The 21,446-nt window shown below is 46.0% G+C and overlaps 1 protein-coding gene across 2 annotated transcripts in view; it reads right to left on the bottom strand.

The window, feature by feature from the left end:
• The window catches only part of INSC (INSC spindle orientation adaptor protein), a 137,786-nt gene that overhangs the window by 69,209 nt on the left and 47,131 nt on the right, over window positions 1–21,446 (bottom strand). For both annotated transcript variants that reach the window (XM_032640501.1, XM_032640500.1), the window contains exons 3-4: window positions 1,294–1,639; window positions 259–311 (exon numbers count right to left, since the gene is read on the bottom strand). In XM_032640501.1, coding sequence (XP_032496392.1) covers window positions 259–311; window positions 1,294–1,639 — 399 coding nt within the window. The remainder of the gene's footprint in view (window positions 1–258; window positions 312–1,293; window positions 1,640–21,446) is intronic.

The raw sequence follows: 21,446 nt of genomic DNA, 5'->3' as shown, positions 1-21,446 counted from the left end.
CCAACCCTCAAGAATCCTCTTTCTTCCTATGCCCAGGCCTCTCCTCTGCCTTTTGCATTCTCCCAGGCCTGAAAATCGAGCAGAAAATCCCAAGGGAGTCTTTTAAGGTTGCTGATAAAAGTCAGCAAAAGGAAACTCCCAGACCACCACCAGGCCTCCCCACTCCCACTGTCCCTGTGGGAGAAGATGCCACCCCCTTTCCCTGCCTGAGGACTGGCTGGCAGACCCTGTCTAGATTCACCCAGAGGCCAGATTTACCTCTCCGTGACCGCTGACAGCTCTGAGCACTTCTCCATTAGCAGCTTTTCAATCTGCAGAAAAATAGATCAATTTTATTCAATTAAGTAAGCACTGGTCGAGGACCAACTGCTGAGCTGGACCCTCTGGGGCAGAAAGATGAAGAATCAAATCAGCCAATTTGGAAAACAGGCACATAGACTATAACACAGTGTGATATGGATGGCAAAAGAGATCATCATCAGTTGCTTTGGGGGCTCAGAAAAAGAAAACTGAGCAATTAGTTATGCTGGGGGATCTGGGAAGCTTCAGAGAGGAAGGGACATTTGAGCTGGGTTTTAAAGAATGAATAGAAGTTTACTGTCTGCAAAGTGGAGCAAGGAAAAGGGTAGAGCACTAAGGTGCAAAGAGATGCCAGAAGAAAGAGAAATAAAGGGGGATTTTCAGTGGTTTGCTTTGGACTTGGAGGAGATTCAAAACCATGGGCTTTGGAATTACACAGCCTTAGGTTGAATCCGGCTTATACCATTCACTGCATAACTTTGGGCAAGTTACTTAGGCTTTCTGAGTTTCTGTTTCCTCATCTATAAAGTGAGGACAACAACACTAGCTAATATTTTTAATTAATTTAATTTAATTAGGACTCAGCCCTCACAACACATCTATGAAATAAATGCTATTATTATACTCATTAGGATGATGGAACTGGGGCACAGAGAAGTTAAGTAACTTGGCAAGGTCACACAGCAGACAGAGCTGACACTTGAGCAGGCAGGCATTAAAGAGGGTGTATTTAACCACTGCACGGTGTCTCTCAGTGGTTATGTTGGCCTCAGAGGTTGTTCAAGGTAAATGATGTGTATGTAAAAACATCTAGCACAATTCCTAGAACAGAGCAGATACTCAGTAAAGGTCCTTACTGTCTTCCCTGCTTCATTGGAAGTGGAGAGAGGTCCCTGAGACAAGAAGAGTTAGGACTCTATACAATTCAGACCCACTCTTCTAAAAGGCAACCCCATTCTGAGTGCCCACCCATGCCCATGCCAGGCAACCCACCTGGCCCATCTCCTGCGAGGAGCTCCTGCTAACAGCGCTGTACTCGCTGACCATGGAGCGGGCGTGGCAGGTCAGTCGCACGCTCATGCTATGGACACGCGCCCAGCGGTCCTGGGCCAGCTTCTGCCCTATCCTACGCAGCTCAGTGCTGATGACCCAGCCCCGCTTGAGCAGCAGCTGCAGGGGGTCTCCGGGGCCAGAACCACCTGCCAGGATGAGGTCGCCCTGTGCATCCTCCTCCAGGCTGATGGGCTTTGCCTGCAGGACACACATGCACTCACACTCCGTCATGAGCTTCAGGTCCTCCATCCAGCGCTGGACCGAATCCACCTGCATCAGGTGCAGCCTGCAGCCGGGGAACAGTGCCATGAAGGCTATTAACACTCCACAATTTCCAAAGGTTTCAATTCCAAGCCATCTGGTGTTTACTAAACACCTACTATATGCTCATCACTGTTTCTTGCATTCACTTACCTTAATCCTCTTATTTCTCATTATGTCCATCTTACAGATAGTAAGATGTTTTGAGGGCAGATGACCAGACAAATCAGGCAATGAAATCTGACAGAGTAGCAGATTATCTTTACAATAAGAGGAAAATAGAAATAGCTTAAATATCAAATATTAGCTATGTCAAGTAAGCTATGGTACAGCTACATGGTTAAATAATGTGCACTTATTTAAAATAATGCTTTCCAAAAGTTTATAGCAAAGAAAAATGTGTGCACTAATAAAATAAACCCACAGTATGCAAAGCAGTATGCAGAAATGTAAACACAATTATTATAACTATGTTTAAAAGCTATCTCTAGAAAAAATATTTAAAAGAAATATTAAAATGCTAGTGGTTCTTTATGGGTGGTGAAACGAAAAGATTTTTCATTTGTTTTCAACCTTTCTCTAATTTCCAAATTTACTTTCATAAGCATATATACTAATTTTGTAATGGAACAAAATTGACTCTATTTAGTACAACAGCATGAGAATATCCATTAGATCTTAAGATCTTTGTCAAATAAAATTCACTCTAAAATTCACTTAATCAAATAATAGTAATATCAGATCATTAACAAAGCTTTGAACGTTGCTTGAATGAATTATATTTAATATCACATAAGTGCCAGACACTGTGGGAAAAGTAGAGATCAACATGCCACACCTCCCCTCTCATGGAGCTTTTGATCTGCCTAAAGAATCAAGACATAGTAATGAGAAGTTAAAAAACAATAGATTTCAACATCATTTGAAGATTATGACAGAAGAAGACATACACACTTAACCTTTAAGGCTGGGCTCAAGTCCCTTTGCCTTGGTTTGTAACAGTGTTCTAACTAGTCTTTCTGTTGCTAATCTTACCTGCCTCCAGCCATTCTCCACCTGCCACTAGTCATTCACTCATTCCACAGAACAGTATTCAGTGCCTACTATGTACCAAGTACTGTTCTAAGCTGGGCTATAAGAGCAAGCAAGTAGATAAAAGTCATTTCCCTTGTAAAGGTTACATACAAGTGAGAGGACAGTCAACTTCCAAAGTAATTTCCAGAATAAATAAGCAATGCGTACAATACGTTGGAGGTGGTCAGTGCTCTGAAGGAAAAGAACAGGAAAAAAGGATAGAGAGTTGTGGGGGTGAAAGGGGGAGTAGGCATTGCAATGTAAAATAAGTGGTTCAGAGAAGGCTCACTGAGGAAAGGACCTTTGAGCCAAGACATGAAGGACATGAGGGAGTGAGCCATGTAGATATCTGGGGGGAAATTGTTTCAGAGAGAGAGAACAGCAAGTGCAAAGGCACTGAGGCATAAGTGTCCTTGAGATGTGTGAGAAAGACAAGAGTTAACCTGGCAGAGAGTGGGATGGAGGACTTGAGGTGAAAGCAGTGGAGGGTGGAGGTGAGCAGACCCTATGGAGCTGTGTGGGACAAGGTGAGGATTTGGCTTTTATTCTGAGTCAATACAGCCAGCACCCAGAAGGCATTGATGAGGCCTGGTAAGTAGGGCCAAGGTACCAAGTAGGACTGAAATGATAGCGGAATGCTCCAATTATCATGGTTAAAATCACGCCTTCATATTTACTGTTATTTAATGAGGAGTAGGACTTTCTGAACGATGCAGCTGTTTGTCTATGAGGCTTTAAATGTAATTTTTAACCACAAAGCTTATACTGTTTATGCAAATTGTGCATGTGGTTTCTTATAGCTTTTTAAATTGTTAAAAATAAAAGCTTATCAATAACCTTTCTTTCTCCCTCTCCCTTCATGAAAAATAGCTATTATATTTTGTAAAGAATTTGAATAGATGATAGATAGATGAAAAATCACTTTGTGGATATACCACAATTTATTAAACCATTTTCCCATTGCTGGGAACTCACCTTGTTTCCAGTTCTTGGCCACTATAAACACACTTACACATATGCCCTTACATAACCAGTATCTTCATTCTATGCCATAGACCCCCAGGAGTAGGAGTGAAATTCTATAGATGCTGCCATATTGGCTCCCCAAGGCAGCAATGCATCCCATTCCCCGAACAATGCAGGAGAAGTTTCTATACATATATCTTGTTACTCCCCTGCGTGAGTCCTCAGTGTGCCCCCACTGACCACTCCCCCATAAGTTAAAATTCCTGAGGCTCAGATGGGGAGTTTCCAAGATCTGGCCCTAGCCTCCCTTACCACACATCTCCCTTTTCCATCTTCCCTCATATTTTAGCACCCTCACCATAAACACACTACACTCCAGGCACACTCAACCTTCCTGTTTCCCAAGCGTGGCTCTCTTTTACCGTCTCCCCCATGGCCTTGCACAGACAATTCCTCTCAGATCAGAATCCCCTTTCCTTCTTCTCTACCTGGCAAGCTCCTATTAACCCTGCAATACCCGGCTCTCGTGTTACTTTCTCTGAAGAGCCTCAGTCAGAGCTCATCAGCTGCCCCCCAGGACCCCCACCTCTCTGTGCATCCTCCATTGGAGCACTAATAACATTCTGCTGCAATTTGTATGTTTGTCTGAACTCTCCAAGTCCTGTGAGGGACATCCCTCGTGTCTGGTTTATTTCCAGCGCCTGACATATACCAGCTACACATCTAAAAAGAGCGGCAGGCATTTACTGCCATACCTCTGCAGAAGACTCCACATGCCTCCACCATTCCACCTCCCCAGGGAGTGCCCCACGAACAACGTCAACTAAAAAGAATGCACAACCTAAAAATTGAGAATTATGTTTTATTTGGCGGACAAAACTGAGGACTTCCAGTCTGGGAGGCAGCCTCTCAGAACAGCTCTGAGAGACTGCTCCAAAAAGGTAAAGGAGGAACCAGGATATAGAGGAGTTTTTGCATCAAAGACCAAATAGTCAGAACATCACAACATTACTGTTAAATAAAGAAAATCAGACATCTCAAGTTAACGAATTGAGCACTTTACTGTGCATGGGAAGATGCAAGAGCCTGGGCGCACTGAAATCATGCCTTTGATGTGTACCTTAGCTATCTAGGGCCAGTATCCCGTGCTTTCCCATCCTGCATCCCCTCAGGGTGGCTGCAGAGACTGAGGGCTTGACTGCGGGCAGCCCGTTTGTCTCCATCCTGAGTTCCCTCGGGGCTCACCTTTGCGGGCAGCTGTAGTGGCTTGATGGCTGCAACATCCTTTGTTTACTGATATGGCAGGCAGCATTTTTCATTCACGACAACATGATTGGAAAGGTGATATAGAGGATGGAAAAGTCTATGACCCTCATGTTCTAGAGATACAGAACTGGGAAGCCAACTGACCTAGGGGCTTTTAGGGGGCAACAAATGAACTAGTCACTGACTCATCCTCTCCATAAACACTTTGCTGTGGACATCTGTTGTTTTTGTCTTCCCAGCATTCTCCCTCCTTCTGCCATCAGTAGCAAAGACGAGTTCTATTAGCTGCCTCTTGGGGCAACCTAGGCTTCAGCGTTTCTCTCCTCTTTGGGGAAGGCCCCTCCTCCCAAACACAGAGTGGTCCCCCAGGGGAGATATCTGCGCTGTGTGAAGACACCCTTGGCCATAGCTGGTGGTTAATCCATGAGTGGGCTCCTGAACCAAGCTGCATGAATCCAATTCCCTCTCCCCAAACTGAGAAACTTAGAACCAAGAGTTACACAGACTGGAGTTGTTGGACGCAGGTCACGTTCGTGACGGCAAATTCAGTTGTTCCACCAGGAACTCCAGCATCATTTGGGGACTGGGAAATAAGGCCAAGAGTTAACTTCTATTGCTTGCAACCAAAGGAAACTTTTCTAAAGCACAAGTTCACAAATAACTAAGCAGAGTTGAGTCGGTGCCATCCCTTAGAGAAAAGGTTTTCTGGGAATTCAAAGAAGGGAGCTACTCCTTTCAGTTGGTGATCAGGGGACGGTTCACGTAGAAAGTGGCATTAGAGCTGGGTAGGGTTCAGACACACGAAGACAGTGGGAGAATCCTCCACGGTGCGGCAGACAACAGGACAATGAGTAGGTTAGTTGGGCTAGAGTTATATATTCTGGAAAAGAGGGAGCTGTGAAGGGTAAATCTGGAGAAGGGGGAAAGCCCTGATCTTGAAAAACTTTGAAGCCAGAGTAGGGGTTGGGCATTTATGCTGAAAGCCACAAGAAGCTATCCAAGGGTGGCAGGCAGGGCAACAGGGGTAGAGACCAGTGGAGTTGAAAGACTCCTACCTAAATCACAGCAGCTGGAGCCAGCACCCAGCACAAAGGGAACCCATGGTGCTGGGGTGGGCTCTTAGCATGTCTCCCTGTGGAAGAGCTCTGGGGTCCTCACGGGGGAGTTACTCACACCCCCTTACTTCTGGCCTGGGTGAGAAAGGGCCGTGGAAGAACCAGGTAGAGAGAAAAAGGGAGTCAGAGCCACCACATGCCTCTGGTGTAAGCCCATCCCAGGAGGCCTGATTAGACCCCAAACCCATATTTTCATCACCCGCCCTCACCCCCAACTCACACGCAGGCATTACTCAGTTCTTGCTCTTTAAGATCTTTAAAAATTAGAAAGAAAGTGGGATTTTAGAAGCTGTGTTGATTAAAATCCTAGCTGATTTATCACTCTGCTGGTAAGAGAAATGGAATGACGAAACTATTGATTTCCCCAATGTTTGTGCATTTGTGCCCATGCGTGTCCGTGTTTGCGGATATGAACTCATTCGGGTGTCTGTCTATATTGTCTGTACGCCGGTGTCTGGGTGTCTGGGTGAGAGTTTGTGTATCTCTGCCTGCGTAAATACTCAGATGAGTTTGTGTGTTTACTGGTTTTGTGCCAGAGAAACTCGATGATTAAAAACGGATGGAGTGGGATGGGGCTTGAGCATGGGCTGTGCTTAATCACTCAATTCCAAAGAGTCTATTAAGTGGAGAAAAGAAGTAGCTTTGCAGTGGAGAAACCTGGTAAATACCACCTTAACCAAGAGATCAAAGTGAATCTCACTGCTGATAAGCCACGTTGATAGCATGTACCCCTGATACTACGTGATGAAGACACTTCGCCGCTGCAGCATTTTCCCTGAAACCCATAACTCAGTCTCATCATAGGAAAAACACTGGGGACCCAAACCAAGGGACGTTGTACAAAAGACCTGACCAGTACTCATCAAAACGGTCAGGGTCATCAAAAGCAAGGGGAGACCGAGAAACTGTCACAGGCCAGAGGAGACTAAGGAGACGTGACGATGACGACATGTAACAGGATGTCCTGGATGGAATACTGAAACAAAAGAAGACATTCGTGGAAAAACTAGTGAAATCCGAATAAAGTCTGGAAATTAGTTAATAGTAAAGCACCAATGCTGCTTCCTTAGTTGTGGCCAATGTACCAAGCTGCTATTAGACACTAATCAGAGGAACTGGGTATGGGGTATATAGAAACACCGTGCACTATCTTTGCAACTTTCTGTAAACCAAAATCTACATAAAAAATTTTTTTAAGTTTCTTTTAAAAAGATGAGGTTCGGCAGGGAGGTGGAGTCCAGAAGACAAGCCTGAGGGTTTTCTACCCCAACTCGCCAGAAAGAATCTCACATCACTTGCTTCTTCCCCAACCAGAAGCATGGGCTGAGACGGTCTGTCTCTCTGACTTTGTCGTGAGCCCGCAGAAAGAAGCCTTAGAGCAGCGGTCCCCAAGCTTTTAGCCACCAGGGACCGGTTTTGTGGAAGACAATTGCTCTAGGGACCGGTGGCGGGGGTCGGTGTGTGGGGTCTGGTTCGGGTGGTAACGCGAGCGATGGCGAGCGGCAGATGAAGTTTCACTCGCTCGCCGCTCACCTGCTGCTCTGCGGCCCGGTTCCTAACAGGCCGCGGACCAGTACCGGTCCACAGTCCAGGGCTTGGGGACCTCTGCCTTAGAGCATCAAATTTCCAGTGGACGGGAGGGAGAAACCTGGCTAAGGAACCTGAAGCGGAAGGACAGAGGGTCCGCAGTTGGGCTAGGGGATGGAATTTGTCCTCTCGGGGGAAGAAACAGTGCAAGCCTAGCTGGCTTTGCCTTCAGTTGACCCCATCAGCCGCCCTAGAGCCCAGCAAGGGCTGAATCCCAGGCCAGCCTCTTGGACTTGTGCCTTCTATGCTTAGCTACCTCAGGGAGGCCTCCCTCTGGCGTTCAGGCCCTCCGACTGGCTCAGGAAGATGCCGCTCCCTCCTTAATTGCCTGAACAGGCCTGGAACCAGAGCTTCCTCAGGACAGAACCGCTTATCAGGTAAAGGCCTTGAGCGTAAGAGGAGCTTCCGCAGGCCCAGGCCAACAAGGCTTGCACACCTGCACGCAGGGGTAGAAAGAGCTGGCTCTGCTGTTCGTCATCTGTGTAATTGAAGGCAGGCTGCCACTGCTGCTGCCTTTATTTTTTTTCCTTTTTCTGATATTTTTATTGAAATAACACATGTATATAAAAGTGAACAAATTATAATATCAAGCTGCAGTTCCATGAATTTTCATAAGGTCAACACACCCTTGTACCCAGGAACCAGATAAAGAAATAGAATATTAGCAGCATCCCAGAAGCCTCCCTTGCACCCCCTTCTGGACACTCCCCAACCAGAATAACCAGTATCCTGACTCTCACAACATACATTAGTCTTTTGAGTAAGTTTCTTAACCTCTCTGAGCTTCCATTTCTTCACCTGTAAAACAGAGATAATGATAGAACCTTCCACAGTGAGTTGATGGAAGGATTAAATTAAATGGTGAATGTAAAGGGCCTAGGACAGTGCATAGCACAAAGGAGATGCTCAAAAATGTTCATTCTCTTTGCTGCCTTTCCCCATATGCAACACTTTAGCACCTCTAATAATTATAATAGAGGCTAGAATTTAGTGAGCACATTCCATGTGCTGAGCACTATGCTAAGTGCTTTACATGAATTATTTGATCTACTCCTCAGGACAACTATCTGAGTTGGGTCTTATTATCATTCCCATTTTACAGATGAGGAAACTGAGATGCAGAGAAGTAAAATCACCCAGGGAAAAAGCAGTAGCACTGAGATTGAAACCCTAGTCTCTCTGGTTCCAGAGTCTACTCTTAACTGCTATGCTTCACTGCTTCCTATTCTGCCTGAAGAAGAACAGAGAGCGAGATAAGATGCCTTAACACAGGGAGATATGCAGGGCCATTTTCCCAAGAAAGAACTTCAGGGGCTGCTTATCAGCAATAGGAAGATGAAGGAAAGCTATGAGCCCTGGCTCTGCCTAAAGCTCTGGGTAGCGGGAGGACCAGAATCACGGGCCCCAGAATTGTAATTGCTGCTTTCAGGCCAAACCCACTCCCGGCCGTGCAGTTCCAGGAGCTGCCTTCCAGGGTGACAGCCTCAGAGATGAGGACAGACAAGGGGCGCCTGTGGGGAAAGCAGAATCTGGTTTTCTTTTAAGAATGAGCTTAAAATAACTTCTATTTCCAGAGATTGTTTAAACAGATACCTCCTCTTTCTCCCCCAGCAGCAACCAAATATACAGAGAAGAATAAATGAGCAGAGTAGTAAAGCCCATGGGCCCCTGCCTCCTCCTGACCCCGCTCAGTGGCTCATCCCACTTAGGTCCAAGGCCAGCTCTGACCAGGGAAGAGAGGACGTCGGAGGTTCTGGCCCACCGGCAGGTGGAGGGCAAAATGGGCTGATGCCCAAGGCATGTATATACCTATGAAGCCTGACTTTGCCCAGCTTGCTTTGCACCCAAGCTGCCCTAGTTACAACTAAACCAACGGGATAATAATATAATTGTGTTTAGCTAAAAAACAAATAAGTAGGGCTTCCTTGATGGCTCAGTGGTTGAGAGTCCGCCTGCCGATGCAGGGGACACGGGTTCATGCCCTGGTCCGGGAAGATCCCACATGCTGCGGAGCGGCTGGGCCCGTGAGCCATGGCCGCTGAGCCTGCGTGTCCAGAGCCTGTGCTCCGCAACGGGAGAGGCCACAGCACTGAGGGGCCCATGTACCGCAAAAAACAAAAAACACAAAAAAATAAGTAATAGAGGATTGATGAAAAGCAGCTCTGAAGTCACAGGGAAAGGGAAAATAGACAAAATCCACCAGTAATAACAACTAATGTTTATTGGACCCCAGGACTGTACAATTCTCATGTAGTATTTTATTCTCACAGTAACCTGATTAAGTGAACACTCTTATTGACTCCACTTTACGGATGAGAATACAGAGGTGCAGAAGATTTACATGACTTAAGAGAGCCAGAACTCCATGTAGGCAGCCTGATTTCATAGACTATGTGCATATTGGTCGTACTAAATGGTTTCTCCACCTGTCTCTCTCATCCACCAGACTTTGAGATCTCCTCAAAGGCAGGCACTGCCTGATTTATCTCAGCATCACCAGCACTCAGCACAGGGCCTGACATATAGCAGGTGTCATTATATACTTAATTGAATCAAGTAAACCAGAGACCACCTGGGAAACGGATTGTGAGCCTTGCCATGCCAGATGAAAACATTTCCAGAACTAGCAGAGTGTCATGCAAGATGAGCATGAGTGCCCTGACCTGGCACATGGATTGGAATCCCTGAATTCACCCCTTCCTCCCTTCTGGGGCTCTACTTCAGAAGATGTGGACTCTGTCTTTGGCTTGGATGTCAGAAAAAGCATAGGTCAACTCATTGCGATACTTTTTTCCCTGTGGTTAAAATTTGAGGTTGGGTAAGTAACTAGATACCACAAAAGACATGATAATAAACTTATTTTGTTTTAAATAGAAATACTTAAAGCAGGTGTCAGCAGAATTAGAGAGACCTTTGTAAAAGGCATTGTTCAAACATTCCTATATTCCACCAAGCAATGCTCTGGTTGGGTAGAGCTTGGACCCTTAGCAACCATTATCCCAATTCTCAGAAATTTCAGGCAAATCGTTTTCCAGTTAGGTGTGGAGATATATAGCTAAGCCTTGGAGGAGTAGCTGAAGGGAGGTCTGAGCTCCCATAGGAAGTGCCTGTCCCCACACGATGCCTGTAACGTAAAATATTCTCAACTAGTTTAATAAGGTTTAAAACAATACCTGGTCAATTCAATGAAACACTACAGATGCTGATCACGTGCCAGGCTTTGTGCTGGTGACCCTTGCCCTTAGGAAGCTCACACTGTCTAAGAGATAAACAGACATAAACAAATATAGCCCAACCTCATTCTCATCCTAACATGATGTACCGTAGTGTCAAGTATTTCCAGGAGTTCCTAGAGTTCGTCTCATATATATATTCCCCACCCCCCCAAAAAAAGACTGGTTCAGTCAACCACAAGGCAGCATTGGATAATTCTGTCATCTCTTCTTCCTTTAGCAGCCTTACACTAGGTATAATTCTAGTTGCCAGGTCCTGCCGGGTCCACCCAGCATGGCTGCCTTTCCTTCTGGGTAATATCATGCTGTCTGATCTCTACTAGACATCTCTGACTGTCATAGTCGCTGCTTCTTCTCTTACTGCTGTATCTTCTAGGTACCACTGTGCCGGCATCAGAGCCAGGCAGGACACTGGGTCTTCTGGGCATCATGTGTTTTCTGTTGGGTACCAGGGCTCCCCTCAGGGCATGAACTCTGGAGCTAGATTGCCTGGATTAAAGCCTAGTCTGCCACTTGCTAACTACAACTTTGGGAAAGCCTCTTTGTATTTCAGTTTCCTCTTCCTCAATGGCAAAAGGGAATGATAATAGGACCTAACTCCTAGGCTTTTTGTGATTATTAAATGAAGTGAATATATGAATATATATATTCACACACATACATATGTATACAAACGTATGTAAATATTTGCTTAGAATAATGCCTGATAGACAATATTGTATGTGTTAGTTATTTCTGGAGTGATTTGAATGAAAGCAGCTGGTAACATCAGAACTTAGTTACTTAAACGTGAGAGAAATAAGGAAGAATTCTGGAAAGATGACAGTAGTGGTAGCATAGTTTATCAATCACTCCAATTCCCCATATAAAAACTGACAGAGCAACTAGATAACAAGGCCAAAAGCCCATGGATAATGTTTACAGCAAAGCTAGATGGTAAAGCATTCCTACAAACCTCAAAATACAAGCGGGGGGCGGGGGGGGCAAACCACCTGCAGCTACAAGACTGCTCGGTATCATCTGTATGAGAGGAAGAAGAAGGAAAGAATAAGGTGGCATCTGGAGAACATGGGAAAGGAGAACCCCAATGTAACCACTGGGTATTTACTAGAAAGCACAGTGTGACGATTTGAGAATAATAACTGAAATTAGAAGGGGTTTGCCTCTCCAATGAGGTGAGTGCAAAGCACATACTCTGAACTCTCAAAACTGACCCAACAGGAATCTCTTCTACAACAAAGCACCACATTAAGAAGAAACTTTTGGGAGTAAAATCGAAATTGAGAAGGACAGAGATAATAGAGACAGAAGGAAGAGAGTTCAGACCAATGTGAGGGGCAGAACAGAGCTAGGAACCTTAGAAAGCAGATCACTATATTTTTGAACCCTACACAAAAACAAAAGAAGATGGAGCTCTATGAAGTTAGAACAGACTTCCTGAACCCTACTTCCCTCTAAAAGTTTATGAAAACTAATTTCACATACAAATGAGCAATAAAAATTTATTAAAGTATCATCCCATGCATAGTTATTTTAGAAAGAGAATAAAGAGCAGAATAATATTGCTACGATGAGAAAATGCCAAGAGAATGTACTCAAAAACAGAAGGAAACTATAAATTACTGTTTCAATATTTCAATAACCATTATCAATTGAGCTTAAATTTTTAAGAAAAATGATATATACCGAGTATACTACCTATATGGAAACAAGCATACAAGGTGTATTCTAGTAAGATTTTTGGACTTTTAAAAGAAAAACAGAGGGCTTCCCTGGTGGTGCAGTGGTTGGGAGTCCGCCTGCCGGTGCAGGGGGCGCGAGTTCGTGCCCCGGTCCGGGAGGGTCCCGCGTGCCGCGGGGCGGCTGGGCCCGTGAGCCGTGGCCGCTGAGCCTGCGAGTCCGGAGCCTGTGCTCCGCAACAGGAGAGGCCACGGCGGTGGGAGGCCCACGTACCGCAAAAAAAAAAAAAAAAAAGTGCACGTTATTTATAAGGGACAGGAAATTATGCTCTGATAACTTTCTTAGAGCAATCCTTTATACCAGAAAAAAAGTACAGTAACATATTTAAAATATTCTATATGAAAAGAAACCAAGGATATTATATTTAGCCAAATGACGTTCAAGAATAAGATGAGGAGTCCTGATTTCTGTGGCAGCAGTGGTGTTGGAAGACAATCACTCAAGAATAATTAAGATAAAATCGATAGGACTTGAATACCAATTCAGATGGAAGATGAACAACAGGGACTAGTCAAAGATGTGACCCAAATTTTTGACTCAAGCAGATGAATGGACAGGAGAAACCAGTTCAGAAAACAGGAAGGTGGGTTCAGCTTGAGACTTGTTGAGTCTGATGGGACGACTGTCTCTTCTTTTGAAGAAGGCCCATCCCTCTCACTGGACTGCCCTGCCATCGAACTTCATTCCCCAAACTTCCAGGCCCTCCCAGACTGCACGCAGAGTGCGTGACCCACATACCCTCACACATTCCACCCTGAATATTCATTCAGTCAGTATTTCCTTAGTGCCTACTTTGTGCCAGGAACTGTTCCAGCTGCTTGGGATACAGAGTGAACAAAGCCAACAAACAGCCCTGCCCCATGAAAGGTACATTACAGCAGGGAAAACAGACAATAGTAATAAACATAATAGATTTAACAGTGCCTAGTATGTTAAAACCAGATAATTTCCATTCAAAAGAAGAGTTAGAATAAGTGGGGACAAGACTGTTCATGTGAGAGGCAGGGAGGGAAGAGCCACTTCAAATAATGGGTCAGGGTAGGACTCATTGAGAAGGTAAGCTGAGAGGGAATGCTTCAGAGAAAACCAACCATGATGATGTACGGGTACTGAGCTTTCGGGGCAGAGGGAAAAGATGGGGCAAAGGCCTTCTGTGGGAGTAAGCCTGGGCACTGGAGAAACAGTACAGAGGTAAGCGCGGCCAGAATGGAGTGGAGCAAGGGAAAGGTCAGTAGGAGTGAGAAGGGACTCAGGCTAGATCCTAGAGGGCCCTGAAAGCCACTGCAGGCCCTCTGGGGTTTCACTCTGAGTAAACAGCAGGATTCCTCCCGAGGACATCTGAGGAACCTTGTCATCAGCTGGGTCCACCTGGCCCCTACGCCATTCTACAACCCAACCTGGAAGGCTCTCTCACTAAGGGCTTTATAAAAACCACACATAGATGAATTTAGAATGACTTAACCTCTGCTATGCGGTGAACTATAAACTGTTTATTGAACAGTTAATGTAAGCATAATTATTTATGCAACAAGCTGTAAATAATTTACAGTATGGTCAGGAAATTAACTTCCCATCTCTCTTCACTAAGGCACTGGTGAACTGGTGAAACCCAGCCAGCTGAGACCAAAGAAAATGCTTCTCTGATCATGTTCAAATCTTCCAGTGTTTTCATTGCCCTGCTTCTGAGCCACGCTGAGCTGCATTACAGGCCTTCTTTGTGTTGAGGCTTTTGTGAAAGGGGCAGATAATTCTCCATCTCTGTCCCTAACCACTCCTAGCTCACATTTTAAGGGTAGATCCTTCCCCAGCATATGGTGTTGGACAGCTCACAGCAGCCTTGCTCCTAACTTGTGGCTGACCCATGCATGCAATGCCAGAACCAGGAAGGAAGTAATCTCTCCTTCGATGAATCTGCACGATGTTTCCTGCATCACCTATTGTGCTGGGGATGGCCTCCGTCTCTCCGTGTTCCCTGCAGTGGCCCTCTGCTCCAAGCTGCAGCACTGGAAAGAGTTTTCAGATGACTCCCCAGAAATCCCCATTTTCATTATTCATCCTAGCCCTTTTGACATATGTGTTCCATAACATTTTCGGTTAATTGAACTGTCCTGTATAACCCGGTAAGAGAGTTGATCCTGCTTTTCAGATATTCCCAGGAGTGCTGGCCCACTAATACACCTCGAAGCTAATACCTGGGAGTAATTTGTGAAGGGGATATGGATACTGGCATCATAGTCACTTTGTCCTGTCCATTTCTCCAGGTTTTGGCTTCCAGCAATCTACAGAAGGACTTGAGGGTAGGGAAGAGATTTGGAGACTCTAACAAATCAATATTTTAAAAATCTAGCATATTTCCAAGCATGCTATAAAGGAAATACTTTTTGAGTACCTTCTGCATGCCAGACACATATCAAGTGCTTGCCCATACAGTATCTGTCTTGCAGTTACAGAATGCTATTTATTATCCCCCATCTTACAGGAAAAAGTGAGGCTCAGAAAGCTTCCGGCAGGTCATCAATGACTGGGTCTAGATCTCAATCCAGGTCAGCCTGCCTCCAGAGTCTGTGCCTTTACTACCTCCCCAGACTGTCCAGCACCCATGAGTGTGCTGTCGTTTCTGTTTCAGGACAGGGAACATGAATTTGGCTCTAGGTGACTGTTTCCAGACCAGGAAGCCAATTTCATGTGCACATTTCACAGCTGCCTCCTCTTTGATGACTCAGGAGCAACCCGTCTTGTTAACTTTATCAAACTCTGGCATTTTGAAGACACTATTAGTACTCCCTGGCCTTCCCTTAACTCAGGAAAAACTTACTTTTGAAACTCTAAAAAGGATACATGTGTGTACGTGCATTGTCAGTATACGTATGAGAGCTGGCATGATGTTACTCACAGTAAGAACACCTGATGAGGATCCATCACTCTGGCCTCATCCCACTTTCACCTCTTAATAGCTGTGTGCCCTTGCATGTGACGCTTGCCCTCTCTGAGCCTCAGTTCCCTGACCTCCTCATTCCCAAACCATTGTCTCAGCCTCACCAAGTTCTTTCAAGTACCTCTGCTGAGACTTCCAGCCTCCCAGCCTTTGCACACGCTGATCCCTCTCTCCCCATCTCCTCTTCACCTTGCTGATGCCTACGTATCCTTGGAATCTCGGACTAAATGTCTCTCCTGAAGTAGGTGTCTCTGACTCCTAGATGAGCTTACGTCCCATGTGTCCCATGTGTCTGGAGCACCCTGTCTTTCCCCCATCATGACACAGGTCTCAATTATTTAACTACCTGTTTATCTGCTAGACCATAAGCACGGCAGGGCTTCTCTCTACCAGGCCTACCCTGCATCCTTCCCCTTGCACTGGGCCCGATACAGTGAAAATGCTCAGTGTCTATTTATGGAACTGAATTAAGTTTAAAAATCTATCAAACGGGAATAACAATGACCTGTACCGCCGTACCGTCTCATCGGGTTATTGTGATAAGCTCCATAATCATTACTGCTAACATTTATTGAGGCTGAGCCCTGTGCCAACTATCAAGGAGATGGCTTCATGCAGTTCTCACAGTGACCCTGAGAGCAGGGCACTATCATCATCTTATCTTTACAAATGAGGAAACTGAAGCTTAGAGAGGCTTACATGAACTCTCTGATATCACCCAGCTTGTAAGTGGCAAAGTTTGGCTCGGAACCCAGCCCATTAGACTCTAAACCCCATGCCCTTAAATGCCACTCTAAACTGCATTATGAAAGGCCGTGCTCTGTCCAGATGGCATGTTTAATACTGTCAGCTCACATGCCTGAGCTGAGTCGTTGCTTGTCTTCAAGTTTCACGGCTGTAACACAGGACCTGATGTGTAGACTAAAGAGGGTTTAGCTTTGTCTTTCCTCTTTACTTCAAGGAGAGTATTTTCATTTGCCAAAGTGGAACATTTAGGAGAATTCACATATCCTACATGTCAGCTGCCATCCTGGTACCTCTGCGGGATTCTGGAAAAGGCAGGTGAGAGTCCAGAAGTAACCACTAGAGGGTTTCCAAGAGCAGGTCTACACCGTTGCCATAGACTCCATCAGCCTCCAGCCCCCAGCACTTGGACCCCCTTCCTCTACCACACTCTCGCTCTATCCCCAGCCTCAGCCTCTGACCAAGAGTCCTCTATCCCCAGTTGTGGGCGGACCCCAGGCATCCTTAGGATTTGGCTTCAAAAGAGCCCCAGATGCAGAATCCAGAAGCAGCTGCCTGTCCCACCAGGTCCTGCAGCCAAGTACATGCATCCTGCTGTCCTGGTGTTTTCTGTGTGCATTCTCAGCGCCAGCCTGTTCTAGAAGCTGAGGAAAAACCTGAACAGGAGAAAATCCCAGTGCTCACACAGCTCAGGCAAGACCCCGAACAGGCAAGAAAGCACCAAGAATCCAATCTGGTCACAGTTATAACAGTAGCTGATGTGTTGAGTTCCAGCAATGATCCAGGCAGTGTTCTAAGCCCTCTCAATATATTACTCCTTAATCCTCCCCACAGCCCTGGGAGAGAAGACTGTTATTGTCCCCATTTACAGACAAGAAGACTTCTGTTGGGAGAGGTCACATGGTGGGTAAGTGGTGGAGCCATCACTCAGACCCATGCTCTAGAGCCCAGAGCCTCTCCTCGTATCAACTAAACACCACACTGCCAGCAAGAAGCTGTGAGCAGGAGAGTCTGGGATCACTGGAGACAGAGGGCCTGACTTCGCCTGGGAATATGTACACAAAGGAAATGACATTTGCCCTGCTTCTTAGAGGAGAGGAGTTGGCCAGGACGACAAGGACAGAAGGACTTCCACATAAATGCAAAACTGCCTAGAGACATAAAAATAGTAATACGACCAGAAGTTTCACTGGAATCAAGCATCAGGGGCCTATGAGGGGTGGCCAGGAAGGGGCCTAAGGAGAGAGACAGGGACCAGTTGATCAAAGACCTTGGATACCATGATTAGGGATTTGGATTTAATCCTGAAGGCAATTTAGAGACACTCAAAACATTTTAGAGCAGGGCAGTGACACACCTGTGCTGAGACTCAGTAGAAAATGGACTGGAGTGAGTTAAATACCATACAGGAGGGTGACCTGTCGGGGAATGATGGTTATACAGCAGAGAGAGGACAGAAGGCTGAACGAAGGCAGTGACCTGGGAAAGGAAGAAGTGAATGGTCTGGGAGGGAGATGAGAAGATACGAGGGTGAAGGAGGGAAAGGGGCAGGTCTGCCTCCTCAGCCTCTGGTCTGTGTGACTGGTGCTGCCCTGACTGAGATAGGAAACCCATCCAGGTAGGAGTTAGTTTTCATTTTGCTTGGTTTCATGGTGTTGCACGACGACAAGTGGGATACACGAGGCCACGACAGAAGTGGGGTCTAGGCCCTACAGAGGGGCCCCTCAAAGAGGCCCCACACCTTCCCAGAGAGGAGAGCAGGCCTGGTGAAGCCGGCACAGCCCTGCCACAGCCGGTCCACTCCCAGCCGCCGTCACTGTGCCGCCACATAATGAGATGTTCTTCTCAATTTTGGAGCCCGGGGACTGTGGCTCCTTACGGTTTGGACTGCGTTAGTGCAGAGCATCCCATAATTGCATAGCTCATCAGATTCTCTGTCATTAGCTCTCTGGTTCTCAGGGCTCCACCTTTCCTACTGCATTTGCTGGTTGACCCCAACATAAAAAAGCTGCTTAAACAGGGCAGTTCTTGCTGTGCAGCAGGCTCTGCCTGCTGTCCCTTCACCTCGCAACTCCCAGTGGTTCAACCATCCTCAGCCGTGAACTTGGAGCTGCCATCTCACTATACACGAAATCTTTCCATTGCAAGTACAGATGATCTGATTTCTCATACAAAGGAAGGAATTGAAAACTGAGGTCAAAGCAGATGGACTGGCAATGAGTCACACACCCTTCATGGTGGAAACCACCACAGTGAGGAGACTGTAGGGTCTCCAGCCAAGGAGCTGGAGGGGCCAGGGGCCAGGACCAGGGTTGGATTTCCTCCGTTTCCACAGTGAGCTGGAATCTGAGCCTGATGCTGGGAAGATGCCCCCTTGCCTGTGGGGCAGGGAGGGCATCCCAAACAGTGAATGGGGCTCACAGGAGCCCTGTCCAGTATCTGGAAGAGCCCCTGAGAGAAGTAGATGTCTACTCCCCAAGTCACCCTGCTCCTTGCTCCCTGATGGTGGCTTTCCTGGACATCTGGAAGGAGGTGAATAAGCCCCCAAATCTGGGTTTTCTGGAGCTGGCAGATTCCCAACACAAAGCCAGATGTAACCACAATCATCTTCACGTACCAGGATACTGGTTGGATAAATTATTTTAAGCTGGAATTATCCAGGGTGGAGTTGGGGTGGGAGAAGGGAGGAGCATAGTCTTATACTAAGGCATTACAGTATGGAAAAAAATGGGCTCCCTAAAATATGTCTAAAATCAGAAGGAATTAACTACCCACACAGCAAGCAGTGTGTACCCACATCTACAAACAATAGAGCACCTCTGGGCACCAAGAACTCTCTCCTTCAGCCCTCACAGTGGTTTGATGGTTGGCGATTACCAACCCATTTTATAGATGTAGAAACTGAGGCTTAGAGGCATTACTTAACTTGTCTAAGACCTCATTGTTAATAGTCATAATAAAGTTAAAATTGATTGAGTGCTTATTACTTTCTGGACACTGTGCTAAATGCTAGAACCAATCTTAATGCTTACTTAACCCTCAAAACAATCCCATGAGGGTCACATAACTGAGATTTGGGAGGTGAAGTGACCTGGCCAAGGTCTCGTGGTAGATAAGTGAAAACAAGAATCTATGCAGTCTGAGACCAGAACCTTGGTCTTACCTAAATGCCACGTTCTTTAATGGTCTTCAGCAATTTAGCTGATACTCATACCCTCAAATCCACAGCTGGGGCTCTTTCTCCTATGCTGGACTTCCCTTATGTGATTATCAATGCCTTTTTAAAGATGGTGATCATTTAAAGACTACAGCATGTCTAGTCAATTTTCAAACTCTTGCCTTATTTCTTTGGGGGAGAGAACAGGGTGTGTGTTATTTAAATTCAGGACAGAACTACTGGCCCACTGGCCCCATCATCACAGATCTCTGACGAGTTTGCACCAGAAGTACTGCCAGAACGGGAAGCCAGGGAGACCGTGCAGAGTGGGGAGGGACCCTCTCAGGACTCTGGCTGCGAAGGGTCTCCCCACCCCCTTCACTGTCCCTGCCTCGGCTCTTGCCACTTCGATTGCCCTCCTCATTCTTCAAAGCCCATCACTGGGGGAAGGTAACTGTGTCTGACCCTTCAGATGCCAAAGGGAACAATTCTTCCCAGTTCAGCAGACACATGTCCTGGTCCCCAGTTGCTGATACTTGTTCCTCATTGCCAGATAAGCCTGCTGGCCTGGCATCCAGAGTTCCCCAAAACATTGGGGGTCATTAGTTTATGGAAATCTCTGCCTACATTCTTGTTGGTTCACTTTAACTTCTTTTCACTCAGAATGAAACTTTAATTATTCCTTCAAAATCTGGAATTTGGATTTCTCTGCCTTACTCTATTCCACCTGCTGTGTGAAGTGGAGAGCCTTCTGTAAGAATACATTTCTATGCCAAGAACACTTGGTAATGGCCTCCATACTTTACCGAGTACCCCAGTGGGCCAAGGTATTGGGCTAGGTGTTGGGATTATAAAGGAGAGATGGTAAGAATATGATCTCCAAGAGGGCAGGACCTTCTATTACAGTGGGACATAATCTCTCCACCTAGCACAGCACCTGGCACATCATAGGCACTCAATAAACATTTACTGAATGAATAAATGAATGATTGTAAATAAGCAGTTATGGTTCAGTATGCTCCCTATGGCGTTTTGAAGTAAGGAGAAAGAATTTTGAGAGCACAGAAAGGATGTTCATCTCAAACTAGGGTATCTGAGAAAGCTTCCCACGCCGGCGCTTGGAAGGACGCCTTCAAGTTCACCAGGAGAAGAAGCAGAGTTGGAAGATGGTAGGATTTCAGACAGAAGAAACAATATGTGCAAAACAGTGGAGGCGAGGAACCACATGTTGGGAAGATGGCAAGTTGCTAAGAGTAGTCAGAGGGGTGGAATGAATTCAGTCAAAAAATAAGAACTTCAAATCAAGAAGCATGTTGGAGTGCTAGGTTTCATGGATTTATCTATATTATAACCTAGCAAAGCAGGGTGCACTATCCCCTCCCCTGGAGAAGAGCACTTCTCCAGGCTGTACCACGGGGCTTCCATAAAACCTGAACAGGGCACACCCTCAAATGCTGGAAGGGGCTCCCAAACTAAAATGTCTTACGGTTTCCAGCCCAGCTACAAGGCCAACACTAAACCTCTTCATGAGTTTCGTTGGAAGAAATAAGACCCTGTTTGTTTTGGTCAATGAGATTCTTTCATAGCCCTGAGGCACTAAAGTGGGCTACTTTTGTCCAGAAAAGGGAAGACTATCCAATATTCACTCACAGACTTCTAGAAGTTAGAGCTAAAAGGGTCCCTGGGGAAACTTTTGCCTACCTCCTCATTCTCAGATTAAGAAACTGAGGTTCAGAAAGGGAAAAGGATTGTCTGAGAACACACAGCAGGTTAGCATAGAGCCAGGGCTGGGAAGGAAGGAAGAGAGGAAGGAAGACAGGATGGAAGGAAGGCCAGCCTCCGGTCCCTGGTTGCTGCTCCCACTACAGTGTGCTCTCCTGTAAGACATTTAATGATGAAATTGCAGTGACATTTTTTTCCAATGAATTAAAACCAAAGATTAAAAATATTTCTGAATCGTTATTCTTTTTTTTTTTGCGGTACGCGGGCCTCTCACTGCTGTGGCCTCTCCCGTT

The sequence above is a fragment of the Phocoena sinus genome, chromosome 8, assembly GCF_008692025.1.
Source record: "Phocoena sinus isolate mPhoSin1 chromosome 8, mPhoSin1.pri, whole genome shotgun sequence".
NCBI classification, from domain to species: Eukaryota; Metazoa; Chordata; class Mammalia; order Artiodactyla; family Phocoenidae; genus Phocoena; species Phocoena sinus.
This window is presented reverse-complemented; position numbering and strand designations above follow the sequence as displayed.